The sequence below is a fragment of the Pagrus pagrus genome, assembly GCF_965226575.1.
Source record: "Pagrus pagrus genome assembly, chromosome: 7".
NCBI classification, from domain to species: Eukaryota; Metazoa; Chordata; class Actinopteri; order Spariformes; family Sparidae; genus Pagrus; species Pagrus pagrus.
Window position 1 is genome coordinate 18,904,175 of NC_140191.1, and position 24,935 is coordinate 18,929,109.

Here is a 24,935-nt window from a genome sequence, read left to right on the forward strand (position 1 = left end):
GATATCGTGTTAAAACATGACTTGAAAGTTGCCCATCTGAATCATACTTAAGTAAAAGTCTTGAAGTGTCTCATATTAAGTGTACTTAAACATCAGAAGTGATTTTCTTGCAATAAATGTACTTAAGTATCAAAAGTAGAGGTAAAAGGTAAATTATACATTTACATGTATTCATGCAGGCCCATTATAGGATCCACTAATCAGCATTTTTTCCCCGATTACTGATGACAGTGTTTTTCAAATCAGATTTACGCTCAAATCTACAGTCTACATTATCTACAAAGTAACTAGTGACTAAAGTAATCAAAACATTGTAGTGGAGTAAAATCTTTGACTTTTGCCTCCAAAATGTTGTGGCGTGGAAGTATAGAAGAAAATAGAAATACTCAAGTAAAGAACAAGTACACCTCAAAACTAAATAGTTTCTTAAATACAATCCATCACTGGATATGGGAAGATATTATAGTATACATTTAAAAAAGTACCTGTTTAGAAATCACAGTAAAGGGGACTGAGAATTGAATGTAAATGTATGAGTTATGTTTGGGTCAAGAAACGCAAAACATGACCGAAAAGGACCTTAGTGTCTAGTTGCACAATATAATTCAATAATATGATGCTGCACACGTGTTTTTGTTTTTTGTGAGCTGTATATATCGTATGGCTACAATGACAAGTTTACAGTGATCATTACATGTCCATCTTGTTTGATTTATACTACTGAGTACACAATGAAGTCTCGCTAATATAACAGAGAACACACTATAATGCTGACTCACACACGATCCTCCAGAGAATCAGAGATTAAATGTTCAAAATTCAGATTCAGGTTTCTGTACACTCAGCCAGAATGATCCTGTTCATGCTATCAGCAGTTTTGCCCCTCAAAATCAGACCAAACCCTGAAATCAGTGGGTCAAGGATGGAAGGATGGACCAGGTCATAGAGCTTATAGAGTTTTTGGTCTGTTTTTAAAAACACCTTTAATGGAGAAAGGTCCAGAATCTCTGTTGCATAATGATGCATCCAACCCATCCCACCCCTACAATTCATTCCTGCACCAGGCGGTGAATGAATCGCGCGCACCCTCATGCAACTGTAACCCCGCCCCCTCGGTTAACTCCCCCAGTGACGACAGCAGAGTCCTCCCAATGCGGGGGCTTTGTGGATGGGCACTGGCTGCACCGTGGAGAAAAACGTGCATCCATCCCGTGTGGCGTGTCAGTGACAAACAAACCCGGGCCAGCGAGCGGAGGAGCGGCAGGCTGCTCTTCATACAGACGTTACATCAGCAGCAGGAGCGGACAAATAGAGGGATTCATGAAGGGAGTGCTGGATGCATGCGTGCATTGATGAGCGTGTGCAGTCATTTGGAGGTTTTTCGAGGAATTCAAAGTGGATCGAGGCTGATGGAGCTGCTGAGGCTGGGCTGGGACCTCTGACTGGCTGCATTGTTGCATGATGAGGATGGATTAATTCTCCACTTTCACTCAAAGGAATAATTGTCTTGTTTTCGCTCTCCATGGTGCTCGAAGGGTAAGAAAATAAACCAGGTGTGAGGGCATTGTTTACTCCCAGGGATCATCACCGCGTGGATACTTGCACGCCTTTGTTTTTCCACATCACACCCTTCCTCTTTCTGTGTGTTGCTGCACAGCATTTAAAAAAATAAAAATATTATTATTATTATTATTATTATTATTATTATTATTATTATTATTATTAAAATGCAAGACTTGTGTGATGTCTTTGTGTTTGGCAACAAAACACACCCCGGGTCTGTGCCTTCCTGTGTCAGCAGAGAGATGGACGGGATCGGGAACACCATGCAGAAGAAGGCTGCAGAGCTGGAGCGGCTGGCCGAGGTGCTCGTCACCGGAGAACAGCTGAGGTAGGTCGGGCAGGGTCTCTCTGACACTGGGTGTGCTGAGGGTCACACATTGAGGGAGATCGAGGCATTGATGATCTGCAAACTGACCCACAAACCCTCCATCATGAACACACTTCGTAAACAACCAGAAATCATCTTTGCTTGGTTAGTTTTCATGCTCAGTCTTGCATGCTGCTGTGCCCCAGATCAGAAGGATACGCCAGGACAGGGCCCATCAAATGAGAGAAGTGGGTGGTGCGAGCATGACAGCAGGTTAATGATCATGCATGTAGCTCTCCCACACTGCAAACTGGCAGAGCAGGCAGGTTCGGCTCCACTGCAGCAGCATGCAACGCCAAACAAAGGCGTCCACACATGCACAGCCCTCCCTGCTGCAAGCTGCTGCAGGATCCTGTTTTGAGGAGTGGACACATGAGTACTTTCTGTCGCTCCAGTAGTGCAGCGAGTGCTCTTTGAGCCGCATGGGGAATTATCAACCTGCTAACCCTGTATCATTATCACGCCCCGCCCATCAGGCAATTGTACCAGTAACCTTGGCAGTGTTGTTGACATGCTGCACCCTTTGACCTACTGTACAGAAAGAAAGGCCCCGTAACCCCGGTGGCTCACACTCCCAGCAATGAATAGAGGCTCAGTAGGTAAAGCATGGCATCAATGCCTGGAATTTCAGCCCCCCGCTGAACTACGAGGAAAAAATGCAGCTGAATTGTGTTTTCCAGCTGGGCGGTACAAACTGAGTTAGAGCTTTGTGAAGAAGTACACATTCATCACTTCAAGGGGTTTAGTTTGTGTCTCGACTTACTCTTCTGTGTTCCCTTGCTTAGCACTGGTGTGTGTTTTCCTGTTTCTCATTGTATATAGTGTGTGTGTGTGTGTGTGTGTGTGTGTGTCAGTGTCCTTGGCATAGCTCTGTACTGAGGCTGCCAGCTGGCAGCGTGGCTGGTGTCATTGAACAGCGGGTTGGTCCGGGTGGCTGTCCCAGAGTCCTCTGTCTCTGAGACGCTGCTGTTCCAGGGGAAAAGGACTTGAGGTTGTGACATATAAGGCTCACTCTCTCTCTCTAAATTATTGTCTGCCTCTTTTGTCTTTCTGTGGGTGGTTCCCGCACTTTGCCCCCAGACTAAAATATCTCAACAACTTCTGGATGGATTGTTGTGAAATTGTGTCCAGACATTCAAGGTCCCCAGAGGATGGCTTGTTTGGACTTTGGTGATCCTCTGGCTTTTCATCTTAAGTAAAATTTGAGTGAAACATGTCAATAAATGTCAGATGGATTGCCATGAAACTTACAGAACAGTACAGAAACTCGTGTCCTGTTCAGGGTGAGCAAGAACATCGTCAATTATACAACCCCTGATTCCCAAAATGTTGAGACAACGCTGCGCCTTTTTTTGGACCCCCTCAGAAATGAGATGGTTGATCTGAAATGTTAGTCACCATGTTAGCATTTAGCTCAAAGCACTGCTGTGCTCCTATACAGTCTACATATCCATTAGCATGGCTGAAGTCTTGTTATGTTGTCCAGTACAAACACACTGTTGACAGTTAAATGACAGATGCTCTCCCTCAGTGTTTAACCGTGACTCAACATTTTGTGAGCAGCTGTATTCATGAAAATAAAATCAAACCTGATAAGAAACACTGCCGGTATAAAAGAAAGGAGTGTACCTGATCAACACCTTTGTTTGATCGGTCTATCACGAGTCAAGCTCGTGGACCAAGAGGTACATACTTCCTGGTACTGATAACAGGACACTGGCTGTTTTTAAATATCCTATCACTCATTTGTGTCCTATCATGTTGACTGCTCGTATGTTGGAGCAGATGTGCCTCACGCAGAAGGATGGATACCATGGCACACAGACAGACAGACACACGCAGCTGCTGTAGTAAGTCCTGTGACCAGTTCATAGTTGTGAATAGGCCGTTTGTTGCGCCATGGCAGACTGTGATAGAGAGTCAGGCTTGGTGAATGTTTCAACTTGGGACTCTGCATCATCATAGTCAAACTGGGAACCAGAGACTCATTCAGAAACAGTCCGGCTTGCCATCGTTAGATCCTGTTTAGAACAATAATGTGGATCAGATATATTTTTCCGCAAAAAAAGGTATAATTTCCACTTTAAAGTCCTCAAAAAGTCATCGACTTCTTATACCTTATTAAAAATTCCAGAGTCTGTGAATATGCAAATTTCTGTTTTAGATGTCTCCTACTTCTTCAAGTCCATTCTCAGTGTATCGTCACTGGCGGCTTCATGTTTCTACATCACACTTGTATAAGTTTCAAATTAAAAGAGGATTGGCTTCCAAACTATCGGTGATGTCACAAATCATGCTCGTAGACCCGCCTCTTAAAAATCAGATTTTCACTGAGCAAGGAGAAACTTTCCACTTTCAGTAGATGAATGTGAAAACAGCCTTCTGGTGTCAACCTCTGCACATACACCAATCTACACAGTGAAGCTCAAACATTCAACTGTAGGAACAAGAAGGAAAATCACATTCTTGACTGGAGGGGGGCTTGAAGAAAAGCTATCACAGAGAGTCAGAACACCTCCCATAACAAGTAGTCTGACACCTGAGCCTCCTATTAAGACCCAGCAGGATGGATGATTTTGCTTCCAGCTCGATGATTTATGGGTAGATTAGACTGAAGCCGAGCCGAGGAGGAGGAGAGGATGATGCTCGCCTATTTGGAAATGGGGTCTGTAACTTGTTTGCCCATCTCGAGTCTTGGCAGAACAGTATGTTGGTACTGACTGAGGCAGGCTTGGACCGGAGCTGTCATTGCTAATCCGGAGTGATGCTAGCCAGCTGCATACAGACTCAGCGTGGAGTGGAGTGAGCTAGCTGCAGGAAGCCTGGCTCAGACTGTGGTGGGCTGTTTCACAACAGTCAGGTTCACAAAGAGGTCACCTTGATGATGTGAAACGAGCATCTAGGCCAGCCATAGAAGCACGTGAGGGTTGTCATGTCATCGTGTAGAATAGTCCCGTTATAAATCCCTGCAGGCGGTCTTTGAATAGCTTCACCTCGAGCCTAGAGGACTGACGTGTTCTGTCCAGTATACAGTAGATTTGACCTTGTATGAGTGTCCTGTCTGTTCTTATGTAAATCATGTTTTCTCCCACTAGAAGTTTTTTTTTTAATCTTTATGGACAAATTTATGACAGCTGGCATGACTAAAATAGGGAATGACCCTTCAGAAAGTGTTTTGCAAGTGATTGAAAAAATGTAGGTTGTTAAAAAAAAATGGATGTAGAGACGAATGCACACCGAAAAACAACCATTGATTATAATGACAGGGATGTATGTAACAATTTGTAACAATTTACATTTTTTTATTGGCCATATGTGAACCGATTGTAATGTCACGTGAAAATGGGACCTGGACTGGTGATTTCTTTGTGAAGGATGCTGGTCGGATTTTCCGCAACAGTTCGAAGGATGTGACTTTATGCACGTTCCCAAGTGTCTCTTCTCAGTCCCTCTCTCTCCGGTCCAATAACAGAGCAACACTGGGTCACGTTCGTTTAGATCTGGAGTCCGCTGACATCAACTAAAGACCTGCTTCCAGCACAACACAGAAATTAAACAGAGCACTTTATAAAAAATTTATATTTCAAAGTAAAATAGGATAAAATAATTTGTGATGATCAACAGTAAAATGTTTATAAAACAGAACTGAGTAGATAATTACCTCTGGCCCCCTTGCTCTGGTGACCAGAATCAGGCAGGCAGATAACAATACCAGCTGTTATAAAGTGGAGGGGAAATGATTTGGGTTACATTTCCTACTTCCTACTTCCCACGTTCCAGCCCCCTTGCTTGAACCAAGTTTTCGTGGCTGAATCTTGCACAGCTGTGACACTATCGCGTTGACAACAATGAGTCCACAGACATAAAAACACCTTGCAAAATACTCTAAATTGCTTCTGTGTAAGTTCCCCATACAAAAGGTGTCAGCAAGAACACACTTTGCCATGACAGGTAACCAGTGTAAAGACTTTAAAAAAGGTAAATGTGTGGTCTCCTTTTGGTGTTTGTCAGCACACAGATTCATTTTGAATTAATTACTGTTTATTGTTTTCTTTGGTAGACCGGAAAGGAGTGTAACCGTAGTCTAGCCGGCTAGTTAAGAAAGTGTGCATTAGTGTCTCTGTGTTGCTCAGTTACTCATTTCTTTTGGTGAGAAACTAAAAGTTCAGCATCGATGTCATTTTTAAGGAGTCATGTTCTTACTCCTCTGTGGCTTGTTTGCATCCCACCAGGCTGCGGCTCCATGAGGGGAAGGTGATCAAGGATCGGCGGCACCACCTGCGAACTTACCCAAACTGCTTTGTGGCCAAGGAGCTCATCGATTGGCTGATCGAACACAAAGAGGCCTCAGAACGAGACACGGCCATCAAGATCATGCAGAAACTTTTAGACCAGAGCATCATTCATCACGGTGAGACACAGCTGTGTGTGTATGTGTTTTCCATTTTATATAACAGCAAGGGTCTCTCTCTCTCTCTCTCTCTCTCTCCGTTGCTCTCTCTCTCTTTCTTTCTTTCTCTCTCTTGCTTGACATTTTCTGGGAACGAGCGATGCCTCTTAATAGATGAGTCCTCAAGTCTCCCAGCCAATTTGGCTCGGATATAGCATCCCACTACCTGTTTCACAGCAGACAAGGAAAACAGAGACAGAAAGAGTTTATACGGAGCCAATTCAGTGTTAACTCATCCCAGCTGTAGATTTTCTGATTCTTACAGCTGTGCAGATTTTGCAAACAAAAGTGTCTCATTAGCTGACAGTTGGATAAAATTGAAGTATGCATTTTTCTGTCAAGTAAATCAGCAGTGTGTCAGAGTCACCTGAGTCATGCACAGCTGACAGGTTCGTGTGTATTTTAAGTCCCTGCATGTTGCTAATGATACTAAAATATCAAGATACGGTCTAAGAAAAACACAGTGGTTGTCTGCATTAAACGCTCTGGTTCTCACCAATCTGTTAATAACAACCTTACTTTGCTCTTGCTTTTCATCATCATCATTGGTAATAAATTGCTGCCCTCTAACCTCTTTGTGTGTTTTCAGTGTGTGACGAGCACCGGGAGTTCAAAGACTTGAAGCTGTTTTACCGTTTCCGGAAGGACGATGGCACGTTCCCATTGGACAGTGAAGCCAAAGTCTTCATGAGGGGGCAGAGGATCTATGAGAAGTACGAGCACACACAAACACACCATGTAACACAATCGCAACCACTAAGTCAGGTTCTTCCAAGTGAAACTATGAGACTGATCGAAGGAAACTAAAGTTCACACAGTTGCGTAAGAAATTTTCCAGGCATTTTATTTCTTTGCATTTTTGATTGATTTTCTCCCCCATCCTTTCAGAGTTTAGCTTTAAAGGAACTGTTCAGGTTTTTTGATGAGAGTGATATCACTCCCATAGTTGAGCGATAAATAGGAAGTTACAGCCAGTAGTTGGTTAGCTTAGCTCAGCATGAGGATGAAGACATGGGAAACAGCTGGCCTGGCTCTCTCCAAAGTTACCAAAGTATGCTTCCAGCACCTCCAAAGCTAATTTATTAACATGTTAGTGCTTCCCTTTTTTTTTTGTTCCAAATGAAAACTTAATGGTAAAAGCTACAATAATATTCATGCTTGTCATTTAGTTGCCAGTCCTTTTGCTAAGCTAGGCTAACCAGCTGAGGGCTACAGTTACATGTTAACTGTACAGACATGAGAGTGGCATCAATCAACTCCTCTGGCACTTTACAAGAAAGCAAATGAGCCAATTTTCTAAAAAGTAATAGTTAGTAGTAGTAGCAAGAATAAACATTTTTATTGCTGTTATTATGGATTCCACTGGTTTTCTTGAAAGATCTGCCCTACTCCGCCTCTGGTTGGTTGACTTTGTTGGTTGCGTTCACAACACTTCAAACTGTTAACTCATCGTGAGCTGTAGTTCCCTGGTAAACACACCGACCTCTTCGGCTGCTGCCCGGCCGCCCTGCCACTGGTCTGCCAACTAGCCGGGAGACATCGCAGATGCGACAGCCAAATAGGTTGGTGTATTCACCAGGGCTACTGCAGCGCACATTACATTGTTTCAGCTCCCTCGATGTCTTTGTTTTACAAACCAAACACAAAAAAAACAGAAACAACTCATTGACACCAGACAACCACTCAACATACAGTTAGAAAACAGCACACTGGCCAGCTAACTATTGTCTAATTTGTGATGTGATTAAGTAAATTTGTCGTTTTCTCCCTCTGGTTGTCCAGCGGGAAGAAGGCACCTATCAGCTGATTTCTGCTGCTTTTCTTGGCTTCTAAAGTAAAAAAAAACTTGGATGTATTTCGCATGTAGTACCAGGTCCATGAAGTTGTCAAGGCTTTTGTCATACGAAAATGATAGACTCAAGCCAATCAGGGTCAGAGTAGGGCAGGTCTTGGAAGGAAGCCAATGGGATCCATAATAACGCTATCATGGTGAGAACATACTTTCTGGTTCTTACCTACACTCATGACAAACTAATTCTTTGACCAACACACAGCTGCAAGATGTTTATCATAGCTGATAGCAAAAGAATGCAGACAAACCTAGTAAGCACAGACAGAGGAGTAAGTCAATACACTTATTAAGAAATAAATTCATTAAGTTGCATGATTTGGTCCACTTGATTTCAATTCTGAGGGAAATACTGATTGCTTTTAAGATAAAAGGTTTTCCTCCTCAAAGATGCTACTGTTGAAGCTTGTTGATGAGATTAACAGGGAACAGTTTGGTGCTGTTTAAACTTTTTGAAGTTCATGGCCACTTGGCAAACAATAGCACATGCCATGCATGTATTTCCTGCCTTCCTCTTTGTGAGAGTCACCGGTCTCTCTGCCGCATGCTGACTGAGTGCATTTGAAATTTGTTTCGCTTGTTAATTTGATTCCATTTGATTAGAGAGTATTGAGCTTAACTGGTTTTAATCATGATAAAAGCATGGAGGCATAGGAAAATCAGAAGATATTAGAAACATCTTAACAAAAGATGACTCATAGCGTGTGTCCAGGGACAGGCCGGATTTAGAGTAGGTCAGAGGACTCCACTAATGGGGCTGTTTTTGTTTGTCATCAGCTTTGTACCCATGATGCTGTTGTTCCAGTAGCGATGAGACCGATCATTTATACATTAGCCCTAGTGTTCCTCTGTGTGGGCCAATTTCTCTCTTAACTCTACAGTTTTGGATTTCCGCACGCACTCTGTGTTTGTACTGGTTTGGTTGTAAACACAGGGATACACACTTGATGTCTTTTGTCACACAGCTTGACTCCCTTTTTCCCGTCTCACGCATCCTGCCACCTCTTTGTCACATGAGTAAACTATATTTCTGCGCCCCTCTTAACACATACACCGTGACACTCTTATAAACCGAGACCTATTTTTCACCGTCTGTTTGTGAACCACCACGCACACACTCATAAAAACACACAAACACACAGCAGTTGCATAAGAGGAAGAAATAGTCCAAGGGGAGACATCTGTCGTCTCAGCACTCAAAGCTATGTGTTTATGTAATCACCATGGTGCAGCCCAGGACACACACACGCACACACACACACACACACACACACACACACACACACACACACACACACACACACACACACACACACACACACACACACACACACACACACACACCTCAAGCTTGCTCTGGTGGTTGCTTGCTTGCAAAGTAGAGTTGCTTCACGATTACACTTACAGCGCAAGTAACAGTCCGACAACATAAAGAACCGTCCGTCTGTCTGAGTGCAAAGTGCAAATATATCCATCCTGGAAGAATCATTGTTCCTGCTGCTTGTTTTCATAATTGCACACAACAGTTACTTCAGTTCTTTGGTGAGAGGTTTGCAAAGATTCAATTAAATTTCACTACTTCTAGAATGAATGAGATGTCTGTCTGGGTTTCAGGATACCCTGGTAGAGCTGGGCAGTGTGGACTTTTTAGGTTATATCGGGATTCACAAAATCTAGCTTGGTATTTTGAAAATTCCTCAGAAGCAGTTCATAAATACTATGACTAAATCAAATCTCTTGGTACTTTCAGGAAATGTGAACGGATTAAGATATGTTTAATAAATAATCATCATTAATGTTGGATATGAAGACTATGAATATATAAAGTGGATAGAGGCAAGTATTACAACAGTCTGGTGATCAGTTCAGAAAATTAAGAATGAAGCCTTTGAAACCAGGAACAGACAAAATATCAACATATAACAAAAATGAAATCTTAGACAATAGTCTCATATCATGATTACGATATAATATCAATACATTGCCCAGCCCTAAACCCCAGGACCAATAACCACAAACATTCATCTTTGAAAAACTAAACAAGACGTACTCATATAGAACACAATGACCACATACTGATTTGCACCTCTAGTTTTTGTTTGCTCCAACATTGGGAGTTTTGCTTATTGCATACATGATTGACTGATTTTTTTATGTATCCCTAGACCTTTATTGCCTAAATGTATTTTGGTGTAAACCTTAAAGCTCTTTCAGGATGACTATGTAGGCCCTCGGTCAGTCCACAACTTTGGCCCAGACTGAAACATCTCAAGATGGATTGTCATGAACTTTGGTACAGACAGTCGTGCTTCTCATGATAATGGACATGTTGTGCCTCAACTACCCTTATTTGTGATTTTGATTCATGATGCTTGGAAGTTTCAGTTCTTCAATTTCATGATAAGTCATTGCTGGTGGACAAAAGTGGATTTAAAAGTGTGTTAAAAGTTAGTTCAAGCTATTTTTTTGACGTGACACACTGCAGCAGCAGCAGCTGGTGGTGAAAGACAACATGGTCACGGTGAGGCTCCATCACTTCTATGTGTCCTTGTCCTTGCTGGAACGTCAATACTGGATTGTGCCTTCAGCAAAAACACATACAGTGCATACAGTGAGTCCAATATGTATTTGATCCCTTGCTGATTTTGCCGGTTTGCCCACTAATAAAGACATGATCAGTCTATAAATTTATGATAATATGTATTCAAACATGGAGAGACAAAATATCAAAAAGAAATTCCAGAAAATAACTTTAAAGAATATATTTTAATTAATTTGTATATCATTGAGGGAAATAAGTATTTGATCCCTCTGGCCAAACACACTCAATACTTAGTGGCAAAGCCTTTGTTTGCAAGCACAGCAGTGAGACGTTTTTTGTAGTTAACCACAAGTTTAGCACACACACCAGGTGGAATTTTGGCCCACTCTTCTTTGCAGATCCTCTCTAAATCATGAAGGTTGGTGGGCTGTCGCCTGGCCACTCTGACCTTCAGCTCCCTCCATAGATTTTCGATCGGATTGAGGTCCGGTGACTGGCTGGGCCATTCCATGACCTTGATGTGATGTTTCTTGAGCCAATCCTTTGTTGCCTTTGCTGTGTGCTTCGGGTCATTATCATGTTGGAAGACCCAACCACGGCCAATTTTCAGCTTCCTGGCAGAGGGGAGGAGGTTGTCCTTCAGGATTGTACGGTACATGGCTCCATCCATCTTCCCAGTGATGCGGTGAAGTAGCCCTGTACCCTTGGCGGAGAAACACCCCCAAAACATTATGCTTCCACCTCCATGCTTGACGGTGGGCACAGTGTTCTTGGGGTCATAAGCAGCATTTTTTTTCCTCCACACATGACGGGTAGAATTGAGGCCAAAAAGCTCAATTTTGGTCTCGTCCGACCACATAACTTTCTCCCAATAACTTGGTTCATCTTTCAGGTGATCATTGGCGTACTTAAGGCGCGCGTCCACATGTGCCTTCTTGAGAAGGGGTACCTTTCGGGCACTGCGGGATGTTAACCCATTGCTGCGCAAAGTGTTGCCTATTGTTTCCTTGCAAACTGTGGTCCCAGCTGCCTTCAGGTCATTTGCCAACTCCTGCCGAGTGGTTGCAGGATGATTTTTGACCGTTCTCAGAATCATTGCTACCCCACGAGGTGGAATCTTCTTAGGAGCACCGGACCGAGGTCTGTTGATGATCATGTTATGCTTTTTAAATTTTCTTACAATTGCACCAATGGTTGTTACCTTCAAATCCAACACCTTGCTAATCTTTTTGTACCCCATTCCAGCTTTGTGGAGATCAACAATCCTGACTCTGAGGTCCTGAGACAGCTCTTTGGTCTTCCCCATGGTGAACAGTTTGGAATCTGTCTGATTGTCTGATTCTGTGAACAGGTGTTTTTCACACGGGTGATTAGTGAGAACAGGTGGCTTCAGTTCAGGTAACAAGTCGATTGGGAGTGTCTACCTGGTCTGTAAAAGCCAGAACTCCTAATGAATACTAAGGGATCAAATACTTATTTCCCTCAATGAAATACAAATCAATTAATATATATTCCTTAGGTTCATTTTCTGGATTTTTTTTTTGATATTCTGTCTCTCCATGTTTGAATACATATTATCATAAATTTATAGACTGATCATGTCTTTATTAGTGGGCAAACCGGCAAAATCAGCAAGGGATCAAATACATATTGGACTCACTGTACATTATAAACTCTATGACGAATTACATCAGGTACTCTTTCACCCCACAGCCAGTTTCACTTCTAGTTTTTCCAACAGCCCTCCTCCTCGCACTCCGATGCCGTCAGCTGTCAAATCACCATACACAAACTCAGACAAACAAACCGCAGGGAGGCATTTCAAACACTTGTTATGACAGCATTTCCCAGTCGACAGGGTTAGTCAGAGAGAACAATGTTTTGTATTGTAAAGTATTGTCGACTGTTTACATGCTCAATGCTTACACCTACAATAGATGGTCCAATAGATCTGCAGTCTTCTGTGTTGGCCTCACCAGGGCAGCTGTGGGTTGTGTGCATGAATGGCAGCTCGGTAGTAAGGAAGGTTCAAGCTTTGCTCTTTCCCTTCCGTCAGCATTGTGGTCAAAAGTTCACTTTTCTAGTCCTCTTCTGCTTCTCTCTTGTCTTGTGCACACGTCTTTATTTAATGTTTGCGCACCAACACTTTCTGCATCAGCGTGTGCTTTTGCATGCAAGAGAGCGGCTCCTTTTGTCTTTCAAGACGGGGGAACACCTCAGGTTGAAACTTACAAAGAGTCTTTCATTGCTGAGGCAGCGCTCTCCTTAAAGGGCCACACTGACGGTTGTGCATTATTTAGCTCATTAACTACAAATTGCATACACTTAACATTATTGGCCAACATTTCTCTGAGTTCCTGGCGTCCATCGCGGACATCTGTTTAGCCTTTCTCTGTCTCTTAATTACTGGTTTATCGTGTGTTACACAGACATAAACTAAAGAAAGACGTCTATGTCACTGCAAGGTTACAACTGATAATGGCTGGATAATTACATTAGCTCCTCTCTACGCTTACGAGTGCATGCCAACGTTTCCATGTGACTAATTGATGACTAGAGGAATGTGTTTGGTTATTTCAGTAGGAAATCCAATATACAGGGTTATTAACAAAGGAAGTTTTACTATGAAGGCATTTGAACAATTTATGTTTTAAATAGGCTAGATTATTTGAAGGTCATGCTAATCTGTACTGAAAGTCCTGATAAGTATATTAAGAAGTGTTATCATTCATTTGAAGAGCCATGAGGTCACTGTGACCAAGATTTGACATGAAAATGATAACTAGTAGTGTTTGCAGGACATGTATTCTGCACTGATTGTGTAGCAGAAATACATAAAGAGTCATTAAGCTGTGAGGTGGTCACGATGCAGCTGAATGGGGTCATGGATAGGGCCTGTTTTCTAAATCAGGGTTCTGAACTAGGTATAGTATTTTTTAATTAAATTTTTTCCTTTCCCCCTGAGAATTCAATAGCTACTGAGACCAAACCAACGGTAGTATCTCTGCTTTTATTATGAAAAATCTACCTTGCTAAAAGAAAGTGGAAGTATAAGCACGACCTTTCCTCTGTAAATGTTTTGCATCATTTACTTGGTTCCTAATGATAGTCGAGTCTCTTAATAAAGTAACTTGGTGGATGGCCGTTGCAACTTGGTTTCCTCCACCTCTTCTTTGGAAGCAGCTATATTTAGAAATTACTTAGGTGGTGTGTTAAATATTTAAAGGTAAGGTAAAAAAACCTACATATATATATTTATAAGAGAAAAGCCTGGTGGTCCAACAACTACACTGAGAGCATATCCAGATCATGGCAGCTCCTTTAAGTTATCACGATTCATTTACATACTGTATATACAGTCTCACACAATGCATAATATGCTGTATTACTCATATAATAGCCAAACTATTATTCTTCCTACAGTACTTTGAGTCAATCCCTTTGAGCCAGTATAAATGATCTGTTGACTTAACATGTTTACATGGATTAGATGACTACCAGAGTCTCAGGGAACATTATGTCCAGTTCTTTCAACAGTTGTATTATGATGTTGGCTGCTAATGTGGGTCACAGCACTTGTCCCACTGAAGCTCCAAGTGCATCAACGTTTGACATCTGAACTAGTCGTGTTTTCTCGAGTTTGTTGACTTTACATAAGCAAAGCCCTGGGTGTGAACCTGAGAACATTTTCTTTTACATATTTAAACTGCAGTTGTTTTTCCTGTTTTTGGTTTACCAGTGGTGAAACTCGAGGAATACAGTTCACTGACAATTTAAGTTTAGGTTTAGTGACAATACTGTAATTCTTGTCTTGAGATGTAGGCCTCCAGCTCTGGCTCGGCTCTTCTAATTGAATCAACCACACTGAGAGGAAGTACGAGTAGCAGATTTAGGTTTAATTTGTTTGACTGTCACATATTAAGATCCTCTTTCAGCCTCATTACAAGCACAAGCTGCTCCTGGTTAGAAACAGTATACATACTGTTAGCTCGTTCAAGCCAGACTAGCCTTGCCTTCTCCACACACGGCCATAATCAGTCAATACTACACATAGTGTAGATCATCTTTATACACAAGGCAGGTTATCTTTTTTTCTTCAAGGAATAGTTGACAGTTTGCTTTCGAGAGTTCGATGAGAAGATCAGTACCACTCTCATGACTGCATGGTAAATATCACCAATTATATTTGTCTCATTTCTAGTGAAAAATATCTCATCACACATCAGCTACAATAACAACCTAGAAAGCAGCATTTCAATTAGATAAAAAGGCAATTTTTACTTGTTCCATTGGCAGATTTATTTACTTATTACAAGCAAGAAACAGTTAAAGTGGCATTTTTTTCCAGCGAGAGCCAGCAGCCAGTTAGCTTAGCTTAGCTTGAAGACTGAAAGCAGGGGGAAATGGCTCGTCAGGCCCTGTTGAGTGATAACAGAATTAGACCCACTAGCCCTCTAAGGCTCACGAATGAACATATTATATCTGGTTTACTTAATCGGTACGAAAACCAAAGTGTAAAAGCAAAAACTTGTCATTTAATGAGGGGTCACATCCTGCACTACATCTCGGCTGGAACTAGTTGTGGAGGTGCTCATTTTGTCACCTTCAGGTCATTTGTTTCCCCTCTGCAATAGGTTTTTATGCTAAGCTAGGCTAACCATCTCTTGGCTGTAGCTTCATAGTTAGCGTACAGACATTAGAGTGGTATCATCTTCTATCAGAAAGAAGAAATTACTAACTATTCCTTAAACTTGTCATCCATCGACCTTTGCATAGGAGGGTCATATTTATATCTCCTGACTGACTGACTCATCTGAAATGAAAAAAGTCGTATCCCTATTTAACATAACATAGATTTAAAGATACTCTGCACTGGTTCTTCTAGTTTGGTCTGGTCTAATTAGGTCAGTGGTTTGTAGTGAAAGTTTCCTTGCAGGGAGCCAAAATGCTTCATCTATCACCGTGTCTGCTGATGTAAATATGGTCTACATCTCAACACTTTCCATAGTTTCAGTTCGTGAAATGTTCGAAGCATTCCTACAAATCTCCAAGCTGTTATTATATCCACCACTGATATCTTCTGTATTACACTGTTTGGTGTGTAGAGTTGACAGTTCAGTGAATGGTTTATAGCCACTCAGACAGAATGTGGGGATATCATCCGTGCCAGCTCGGGATGCACATTTTAAGTAATTTCTTTAATGGATAGTTGGCTGCCTTAACTATTGATTAATCATTCATAAGATATGAAATGTGTTGAACATTATTCCTTTAGAAAACTGTTTTAACCACTGACATGATCTATGTTTGATGTAAAACCAGAGTCGGCTACATTAGGAGTTAAAAGAACAGAGAGTATACATGAAGGCTACTCGAGTGATGAACCAAATAACACAAAATGAGTAGATTAATCACTAACATCCCTGGTGCCAGCAAACACAGCGAAATAGAAGAGGAAAGTTAAATGTCTCTGTCTCTTTGGTGGTACATTTCGTCGCTGGCACATGTTTTGACATGTACATGTGCACCACAGAAAGGTTATTGTTTCTTATGAGCTCTACCCGACTGTTCAGTTTTGTTTGAATGTTCAGGCGACAGTGATTGAGTGACGGGCGTGAATGTGTTTTTAAGAGTCAGCACTGCTGTTCTGTGCGTGTGTACTCGTCTGTTTCAGTGTGTATGTGTCAGCTGGTGTCATCCAGAGGAGATCACACCACCTGCTTCATGTAATCCTTTGATTGATCCACTGCTGCGAAACTGATTTTTATTTGAGCTGAGTCAACAAAGTCAAACTTCCATTGGCTGTCAGTGAAGCAGATCTGGAAGGCTTTTCTTGATGTAATTACCTTGTCATCCAGCTACTCTGCTCTGTAGTTTTGGCTTGTGAGGTTCAAGGAATAGCATTTAATTTTAAGATTCATTCCTAATGCCTCTGCTTACGTGGCTGAAGTGCTAATCCGGTGACAGTTAGTACGTTTTGACAGATTACAGAGTGGATAAATGGGCAGAGCTGCTGGTTTGGAAAACTTTTTTTTGCTGGAAATTCACACTGAAGAAAGCTGAATTTTCACAGTAACCTCAGTTTTACTGAACACTCAACACATCTCTTGCATAATTAAACAGCACTATAGAGTCACACTATGGCTATCGGCTATAAATGTTCTGAGAACTCACATCGTTTTTGCATTAGATAGGTGTGTAACTTTGCTATAGTATCCACCAGCTGTTACTATGGAGATATCAGGTAGAGCTTCAAGCTGCTATCTTGATGCGGTGAAGACTGCTGCACTGCAGATGCTAAACTGATTCAAAATCGAAAAACGCATATGAAAAGCAATTTGTTGCTGAGTTTACTCACAGTTTCCATACAGCTAAATCTCCTACTGGTAACTCCAATTGTACGCTTAGTGAATGGATTAGCGTTGAATGCAAGAGTTGGGTCACATAATGTTGAAATGTAAGCAGATGCTGAATAGAAATGACATGGCAATTTTTGTCATTTGGAACATAATCTATTAGATTCTCGTTTCGCAGCATTAACCACAGTCCCATCGACAAGAACACAGAGGGGAAAAACCTCATCATCAACTGGAGTTTGTCCTTTCTCGCTGCAGGTTGATGAACACAGAAAACAACCTACTACAAACCAGGGAGGAGGAGGGCGGGACATTCGAGCGGACGCTGGTGGCCTCCGAGTTCGTCGACTGGCTGCTGCAGGAGGGGGAGATGCCGACCAGGGAGGAGACGGAGCGGCTGGGACGGAGGCTCCTCGAACATGGCATCATCCAGCACGGTGAGGAAGTGCTGAAAACATTCAAACTGTAACAAGCAACACCTGCATCATTCACTTCATACATACAAAATTGTGCTCGCAACCTCAAGCGTTTCAAAATTGTACTACTCTGCTAGTTATGTCACCGAAACCCTCTTCAGCTGCGGGGCACACAGCCTGACTGAAGGTCAGTTTGTAACCCTGTCTTAATGCTACGTGATCCTGTCAGAGAGCTTGGCAACTTGGCTCAGGTTAGGGCTGCATGACATGGTAAAAAAAAAATCATATTGCAATTATTTTGACAGATATTACAAGTGTGATATGGTTCAGGATTAGTGGGAATGATGATTGCTGCACCACAATTTTAATTTGAACTGAAAATACTATTAAAATCATGATGATGTGACGTATGACCCCAGATATTACGTCTTCCATCAGACTCCTTCACCTCCTTAACCTGGTGACCTTGCCGTGTATCACGACGTGTTAACTTTGCTTTGCTCTTTTGGGTCATGCAATCTGATAACTGTTGTAGACGTACAGATTACAGTACCTTCGCACTTCACACTCCCCTTCAACACAGAGGACGCCCAGCTGATGACTTTAATAGGTTAACACGGTCTCAAATGGGAAACTCAACTCCGAAAAACTCATCGCAGCTCATTTTGGGCTGACCCACATTATGTCTCACACTGGGCGGGGTTGTATTTCACCAATCTTGAATCTCTATGTCTCCCATGTTTGACCCGACCTGTCTTGGGCTGCGTTCGAGCGTGAATAGAGTTACAGAACGTTACTGAGTTATAAACATGGGGAAAATGTGACCTGAATGTCACAGCTATCAGGAGGTCAGTGAGTTCTCCTGGCTGTAGAGCACAGCACCTGGGCTATCATGTTATCTCTAGCTATGTGAGATATATTTATATACATATATATGTATATAAATATTTACTTGGGTTCTTTTCTTCAGTAAAGAACAAATACCACTATATGACATTACTCCTTTATTCCTGCATTTAAATGTTACTTATATAAAGATACAGAAGTATTATTTTGGGATATTTTAATGTTGGATTATCACAAATACATTTTAATGTTCTACTGTAGCTGGTGGAGCAAATTGTACCTACTTTATGTACAGTTTGGTACTGTAATCTATTATAACAGTATATTTAATCATATGTTACAAGCTGATCATGTTTCGGGTATTACGTTGCATAAATACACGTTTGTAGACACATGGGCAGCTATTTGGGGTTTACAGTCCCACTTTGACGTGTGGACAGGACAGCCAAGGATCAGGATTAATGGAGAATATGATGAGGTATGATGCAGCAGCCAGTAAAATATGGATGTGAGAAGCACATGTGACATTTACCCTTTTACCACTTTTTTAAATGGCCAATTTTGTCCCCATCAGTAATTAATAGCAACATCTTAAAACTGTTCTGAAAAATAACTCGCAACAAGAAATGTTAATTAACAAATAATAACAGCTGACTGGCGTGCACAGGTGCTTTCTACAGTAGAGCTGACATTAGCACTGTGTGATTGGTGTTGAAGTTCCGCATTTGACATGTATGGATGACTGTTTTTTGGTCGGTCAACGTGTTTTCGTATCGTCAGTTGTAGTCTGTAATATCCTAATTGCCTTAAATCACACATGTTGAAGACCCTTTCAAAAAGTGTCCTATGGCCCCACCACTTTTCAACACAAAGTGACGCCCTTGATATCAAGCATGTAGTAATTCCAGCTGTAGATAAATGTAGTGGAATAAAAAGGAGGTACGATAGGTCAGCCAGAAATGTTGTAAAGTAGAAATATAAAGTAGGATAAACTAGAAATACTCAAGGAAAGCATCGCACTTGTACTTTTTTAAGTAATTATGTTCTACAACTAAGTTTGAGTTCCAATATGAAAATAAAAAGATCTATTCATTTATGACTTGTATTATAAAAAGTTAATCCTGTAAATAAAACAATACATTAATTCGCAAATCTGTCTAGTTTAAACAGAAAGAGCAACGAGAAGACAGGTAGTAAGGCACCACATCTTTAGAGGACTAGTACAGACTTGACACTGTATGTCATCGCTCTGGTAGGAACTGGAAACTGAAGTGTGTTTTTCTTAATTACTTCAGAGGAGCATTAATGCTTCTGCTGTGTGTGCAGTGTAATCAAACATGTCCCTCCCAGGTGTGAATGTGTGTTTGCAGCTCCTCGTTAAATGAAATTAAAGGCAATTAAAGACATAATTAGCACCAGGGGCACTCAAATGCCACACAGTTGTTGCTTTCTTGTCACTAAAAGCGTTTCGAAGGTGTTTTCCAAACGCTGATCGACGCAAGGTTACAGTTTGGGTGTGTTTGTGTATTTGTCTGTACGGTGTGCCGGCAACAGTTTACACTTGAGATTCAGTTTAACAACAGACGTACATCCTGAATGAGTCTCTGTTGGGTCAGCTCATGACATGAAATTTGATTTGACGCTGATGTCTGTTGCTCACACCCATGTCTGATCAATTAGGATGTGTGTTACTGCAGAGGAGTCACATGGCCTACACGCTGGACGTTTTGTGTTTATTTGTACACACTATTGTGCAGATTTCACCGCATGATGGGCATTTTTTTCTATTTTGTTTAGCGATGCACACACTGAGGCATTGAACATGTACTTAAACACAGCTGGGGTCGGCATGTGGAAATACTTTGGTGTGGATTACACAGTGTATATGACCCTGAGGAACAATACATCATAAAAATACCCCCACCACTTCACTTAGTTAATGTAATGCAGAGCCGTGTCAGCTTCCTGCTGGACTCGCAGAGACTTCATAATGTCGTCCTCCCTGTGGAAATAACTGCACTAGTGTTACATGGATGATATGTGGACAGAGCGTTTTAAACGAATATAGTTTAATGTGTTTGCAGGCCTTCAGTTCCCCTTAGAAACATTAGAAACAAGGCAGAGAAGGAGAGAGTGAGAGAATATGCATTCCTGCTCTCTGGGCAGAGGTCATGCTCACACACTCAGACATGTAATGTATAGAAGGACGGTCTGGATGGATCCACATTGAGTCTGGTCATCATTGTTTACTGTGGGACAATATAGTCACTGTTACATCTGACCTGCTGAGAATAGGGATCCTAAACAAAGAGGCAGCTTTAAAACAGACCCAAAAGTAAGTGTTGCAGATAATGCACACAAATGAATTAAGAATACAAATCACATACTGTAAGTGGTTGTAAAGTTGCTGTATCACGACATGAAGCTTATTAATCTTGTATCTTGTGAGACTGTGTCTGTCAGAAATCTTGCTGAATCAGTTTAACCTGAAGAACAGAGTTTCAGGTTGACAGCAGTTCAGTTTATTCATGTGCAGCAGAGAGTAAAACACTCCTCTGAAGGCTGTTCTGTAGTGTGTTTTCTTCTTTTGTCACATGTAATATAAGGATTTGTTTGGTTGACAATGGCCTTTCAACCACAAAAAGACATGTAAACTAACCACAAGACCAGGGTGTGTTTCTTGTTGTACTGATATAAACTAGGAGTAAATAACAACACAGTAGAAATACTTTTTTACTGCATATCGGTTAAAGGATCAGTTCACCCAGAAATTAAAACCCAGTCATGATCTGCTCACCCTGATACGGATGGAAAGTCGGTTGAAGGTTCGCGGTTTCGAAGTCATTAAAACATTTCTGGAGCTTCACAGCTAAACTGCGTCGCAGATGAGGACACAATAAAAGTAAGAGCCCAAATTGTTTTGAAAAGATGTTATTCGCACGCTTTGTCGCACGGTCAAGCTCATGCCCCCACATCAGACAGGGTGCACACTAACACTTTTAGCTTAGAAGCTACAGCGAATATTTCTGCTTAAAAAGGGTGCAAAAAAATATTTTTCAAATCAGTTTGGGATCTCAGGGCTTCAGTTGGATTTTGCTGGTCGACCTCTGTGAAGCAATTTTCTGTGTTTTTTCAGTTGTTTTTTCCCCCAGTCCCCACCTACTTCAGTTGTTTAGGAGAACTGATGATTTGCTGTGAGGCTCCAAAAATGTTTGGTGGACTACAAACATGATCTCATGATTACAACACTTTTTCAAGATATCATGAGAAGAAGGAAATGATGGTGTTTTTAGTCTTCTGGATTTGAGGGAGGTCTATGGTTGGTCTCTGTCAGAAAATGCTTGTGAAGGAGGTTGGATAAGAGGGACCGCTGCTCTTTTTGGAGAAGAGTGTGTTAGTCTAAATTTGATCACTTGTCCTGTATGAATGGGCCTGATGAATCGCTGAGAAATGAAATTACAGCACTGATCCAGCTGATAAAATTAAACCAGTTTGAATAAAAGTAATGCAGTCTTGCTTATTAAACTTACATTATCAGTCGCAGGCAACTGGGCTTCAGTTTCAAAGCAGGTTTCTCTGTGTATGGAGCTGGATGGTGTACAGGCTTGCTGTGCATTTACTGTGATTTATGACATTAATTGTATAGCTTTTATGCATGTAGCCTATCATTTTGAAATTCTTTCCCACGACATGAACAAACAAAGACGTAGAGTAGATACAAATGGAAAAACAACAGAGTTAGCACTGCAAGGATCATAAAGGGAGTTTCACAGCAACCAAAAAAGAGGCAAATAGATCAAAAATAGTCTATAAAGTTAATTTTAAAGAGATTGTTGATGGATTTCGACAGATGAAGCCTATCTAAACTGGAGCAGTGTTTACTGTGTGTCTCATCATGTGTCTGAAAGTAGGAAACAATTCTCGACAAACTGAATAAAAGCAGGACATTAAACGCTGACGGTGAATTTACTGCTGCATGTGATTTCCTCTCACGTTGACAAGCTGGTAAATTTAAATAAAGATGGACTCAGTACAGTCGCTCTTATCGGCTCAGCTGACGCGGTTCAGGTCGACGCTCTCTGAGGTCAGTTTATGTTTGTTCAGCGCGGGTGATCTCAGCTCAGGTTCAGAGTTTCAGGCTCACCTCGGCTTGGTTTTAGTGAGAGACACGAATTTTGAGAGGTTCACAGCAAAGCTGGTCAGTGGAAAAAATGACTACATATTCTCTTAGTTGTTAAAATAACTTTGCATTGGCATTTGATTCTGACTCACAGCCAGTATATGAATAACTCTAACAGAGAAAGATTGTCTCTGAAATATCATAATGAGTCCATTTCCTCATGGTTTACACCTCTCACACCATCTTCTAAGACTTACCCTGAAGAAGAGATGGTATTAGTGTTAAATATATGTGAATATCCAGCATGCTTATGGGGAAGTAAATGTTTTCTCTCCATTTCCAGTCACCAACAAGCATCACTTTGTCGACGGGCCCCTCCTCTACCAGTTCAGGATGAATTTCCGACGGCGACGGCGATTGATCGAACTCCTCCACGAGCGCGGCCGCAGCATCCCAGAGAGCCACGACAGCCCCTTCTGTCTCCGCAAACAGAACTCGGATGGAGGCAACACCAGCTTCCTCTCAGGTAGAAGCTGCTCCACACACACACACAAAGTACCTGTCTGCACAATGATCATGTCCAGTTGTATGCCAGCAATTAATAGCAATCAGTGTGTGATTGACTTCCTGTCCTTCAATTAAAACCTGACAGAACATTTTCAGTGTGTTTCTTTGTCCACACTACAAAGGTTTAATGTATGCCTTCATTATTGGCGTCTGTCGTCTAGGAGAAAAGCACATTGACATATTAACCCCCTTTGCATTATCTTCTGTTGACACACAAGATTACTCCTCCTTGGTGGTGTCTGCCTCATAAAGATAATAGAGTAGAAGTACTGTATTTGTGTTGCCGGGCAGAAGAACATGGTAAAAAAAATGCTGAGTCCTGTCGTTTGATCATGTCATCCGGTTGACATGTCCCAATGTAATATGTAAGGTGCAACACGGACATAACACGGTCAAAATCAAATTTGATAAATGTATTCCACAATAAGTAATTACCTACATGTTACAGACATTTTAATAATCACAAAAAATATGATCCGTTTTCATTACTTGAATCTTAACAAATCCTATTTGATAAAACAAAGAGATGAGCTTGAAGGAAAAGTTTGATGGTTGTGTGAGTTCATGGCCAGATGGCTGGATCCATAAATACATTCACTATCAAATACAGTATCAGATACAAATATAATAATACAATAATCTCCCTAATAAAGGCTCTCCCTGCTTGCAGCCTATTAAACTGGATTGATATGGGCTCTTATGCATACAAAAGCGCTCGATTAAACCGGGATTACTTAATAGAAAACACAAAACAACCCCATAACAAATAACTCACTGAGAGAAATGGAGAAATGACCTTACTTAACTCTACAATACTTCAAAACTGACGAGGCCCTAGCTTGCTACGACTGGCTGGCAGGTTGCAACAAATGAGGGAGATGTACTCTGAGTTTTTTTAAGTAGATAAGTCAGTTATTCAGTGGTGTGTGCAGGTGAATAGGTACACCAAGTACCTAAGTAAAGAAACAACAAGGCATGGTGCAGGATGAAACATCTGGCTGACTGACAGACAAGCGAGCTGAACACTGGCATCTGGGCAGGCAGGCTTGAGTAGCTGGGAACACTGGCCAGGTGTTCCTCAGTTAACTTGGTTGCTCCTCAGCTCCACACAGTGAAAGAGGCATACAGACACACAGTCTGGGGCTGTCACAATACACACTGTCAAAAAATTAACTTTGGATGGTGAATTTTTGTTTTTTTTTGCAGCTGTGGCCCTTACGGGAATAAAATGTGGAGATTTGCAGCTTCAGCTCAGCTTCAGTTGGTTTATATCATATTATTGCTCATTACATTATGGCATTAGCAAAATATAAAATATTAGCTCTCTGTGGCACTTTCAACAAAATACATATGTGAATGTAAAATTATTGGACAATGGCTGCAATTTAGATGCCTCATGGTAATCTAGAATAATTTAGACTAGCTCTAAAGTGATTTTATATGTGACTAATGGAGACATTGATTTTTCTCTTAAAAACGTCGAACATCACCTCGCACAAAGTGCTTGTAATTAGGAAACAGTGATGGAGAGAGAGAGAGAGAGTGGTCCCGGTGGACAAATCAGGAAACAGGAAGTAATAAATAACATATAGATATTCTATTTTTCTTTCGACAGATATTTAAAGTCGAACCTGCTTTTTGCCAACATACAGTATGTGGTAGTTTACACTAATCGTATGAGGCATTTGTTTTCAGACTGAGCCGTGATTCTGAATATTAATGATGTAAACACAGTGAGGGTGAGTACCTCTCATGCTGTTAATTGACCTGCAGCTAATTAACTGTCCAATTAATTCTCGTCCAGCTGTATAGCCTTTCCCTCCTGCTCCTTCACTTTCTCTCATCTGTCTTTAGTCTAA

General features: G+C 41.4%; 1 protein-coding gene across 2 annotated transcripts in view; it reads left to right on the forward strand.

Annotated features, from left to right (window-relative positions):
* Window positions 1-1,179: 1,179 nt before the first annotated feature.
* deptor (DEP domain containing MTOR-interacting protein) overlaps window positions 1,180-24,935 on the forward strand; it is a 36,432-nt gene continuing 12,676 nt past the window's right edge. The window contains exons 1-6 of one of the 2 annotated variants that reach the window (XM_084358101.1): window positions 1,180-1,536; window positions 1,802-1,891; window positions 6,163-6,341; window positions 6,970-7,093; window positions 17,386-17,564; window positions 22,853-23,035. In XM_084358101.1, the coding sequence (XP_084214227.1) occupies window positions 1,523-1,536; window positions 1,802-1,891; window positions 6,163-6,341; window positions 6,970-7,093; window positions 17,386-17,564; window positions 22,853-23,035 (769 nt within the window). In that variant the 5' untranslated portion in view covers window positions 1,180-1,522. Of the gene's footprint in view, window positions 1,537-1,798; window positions 1,892-6,162; window positions 6,342-6,969; window positions 7,094-17,385; window positions 17,565-22,852; window positions 23,036-24,935 lie in introns of both variants that reach the window. The other variant, XM_084358100.1, reaches the window with a different exon arrangement.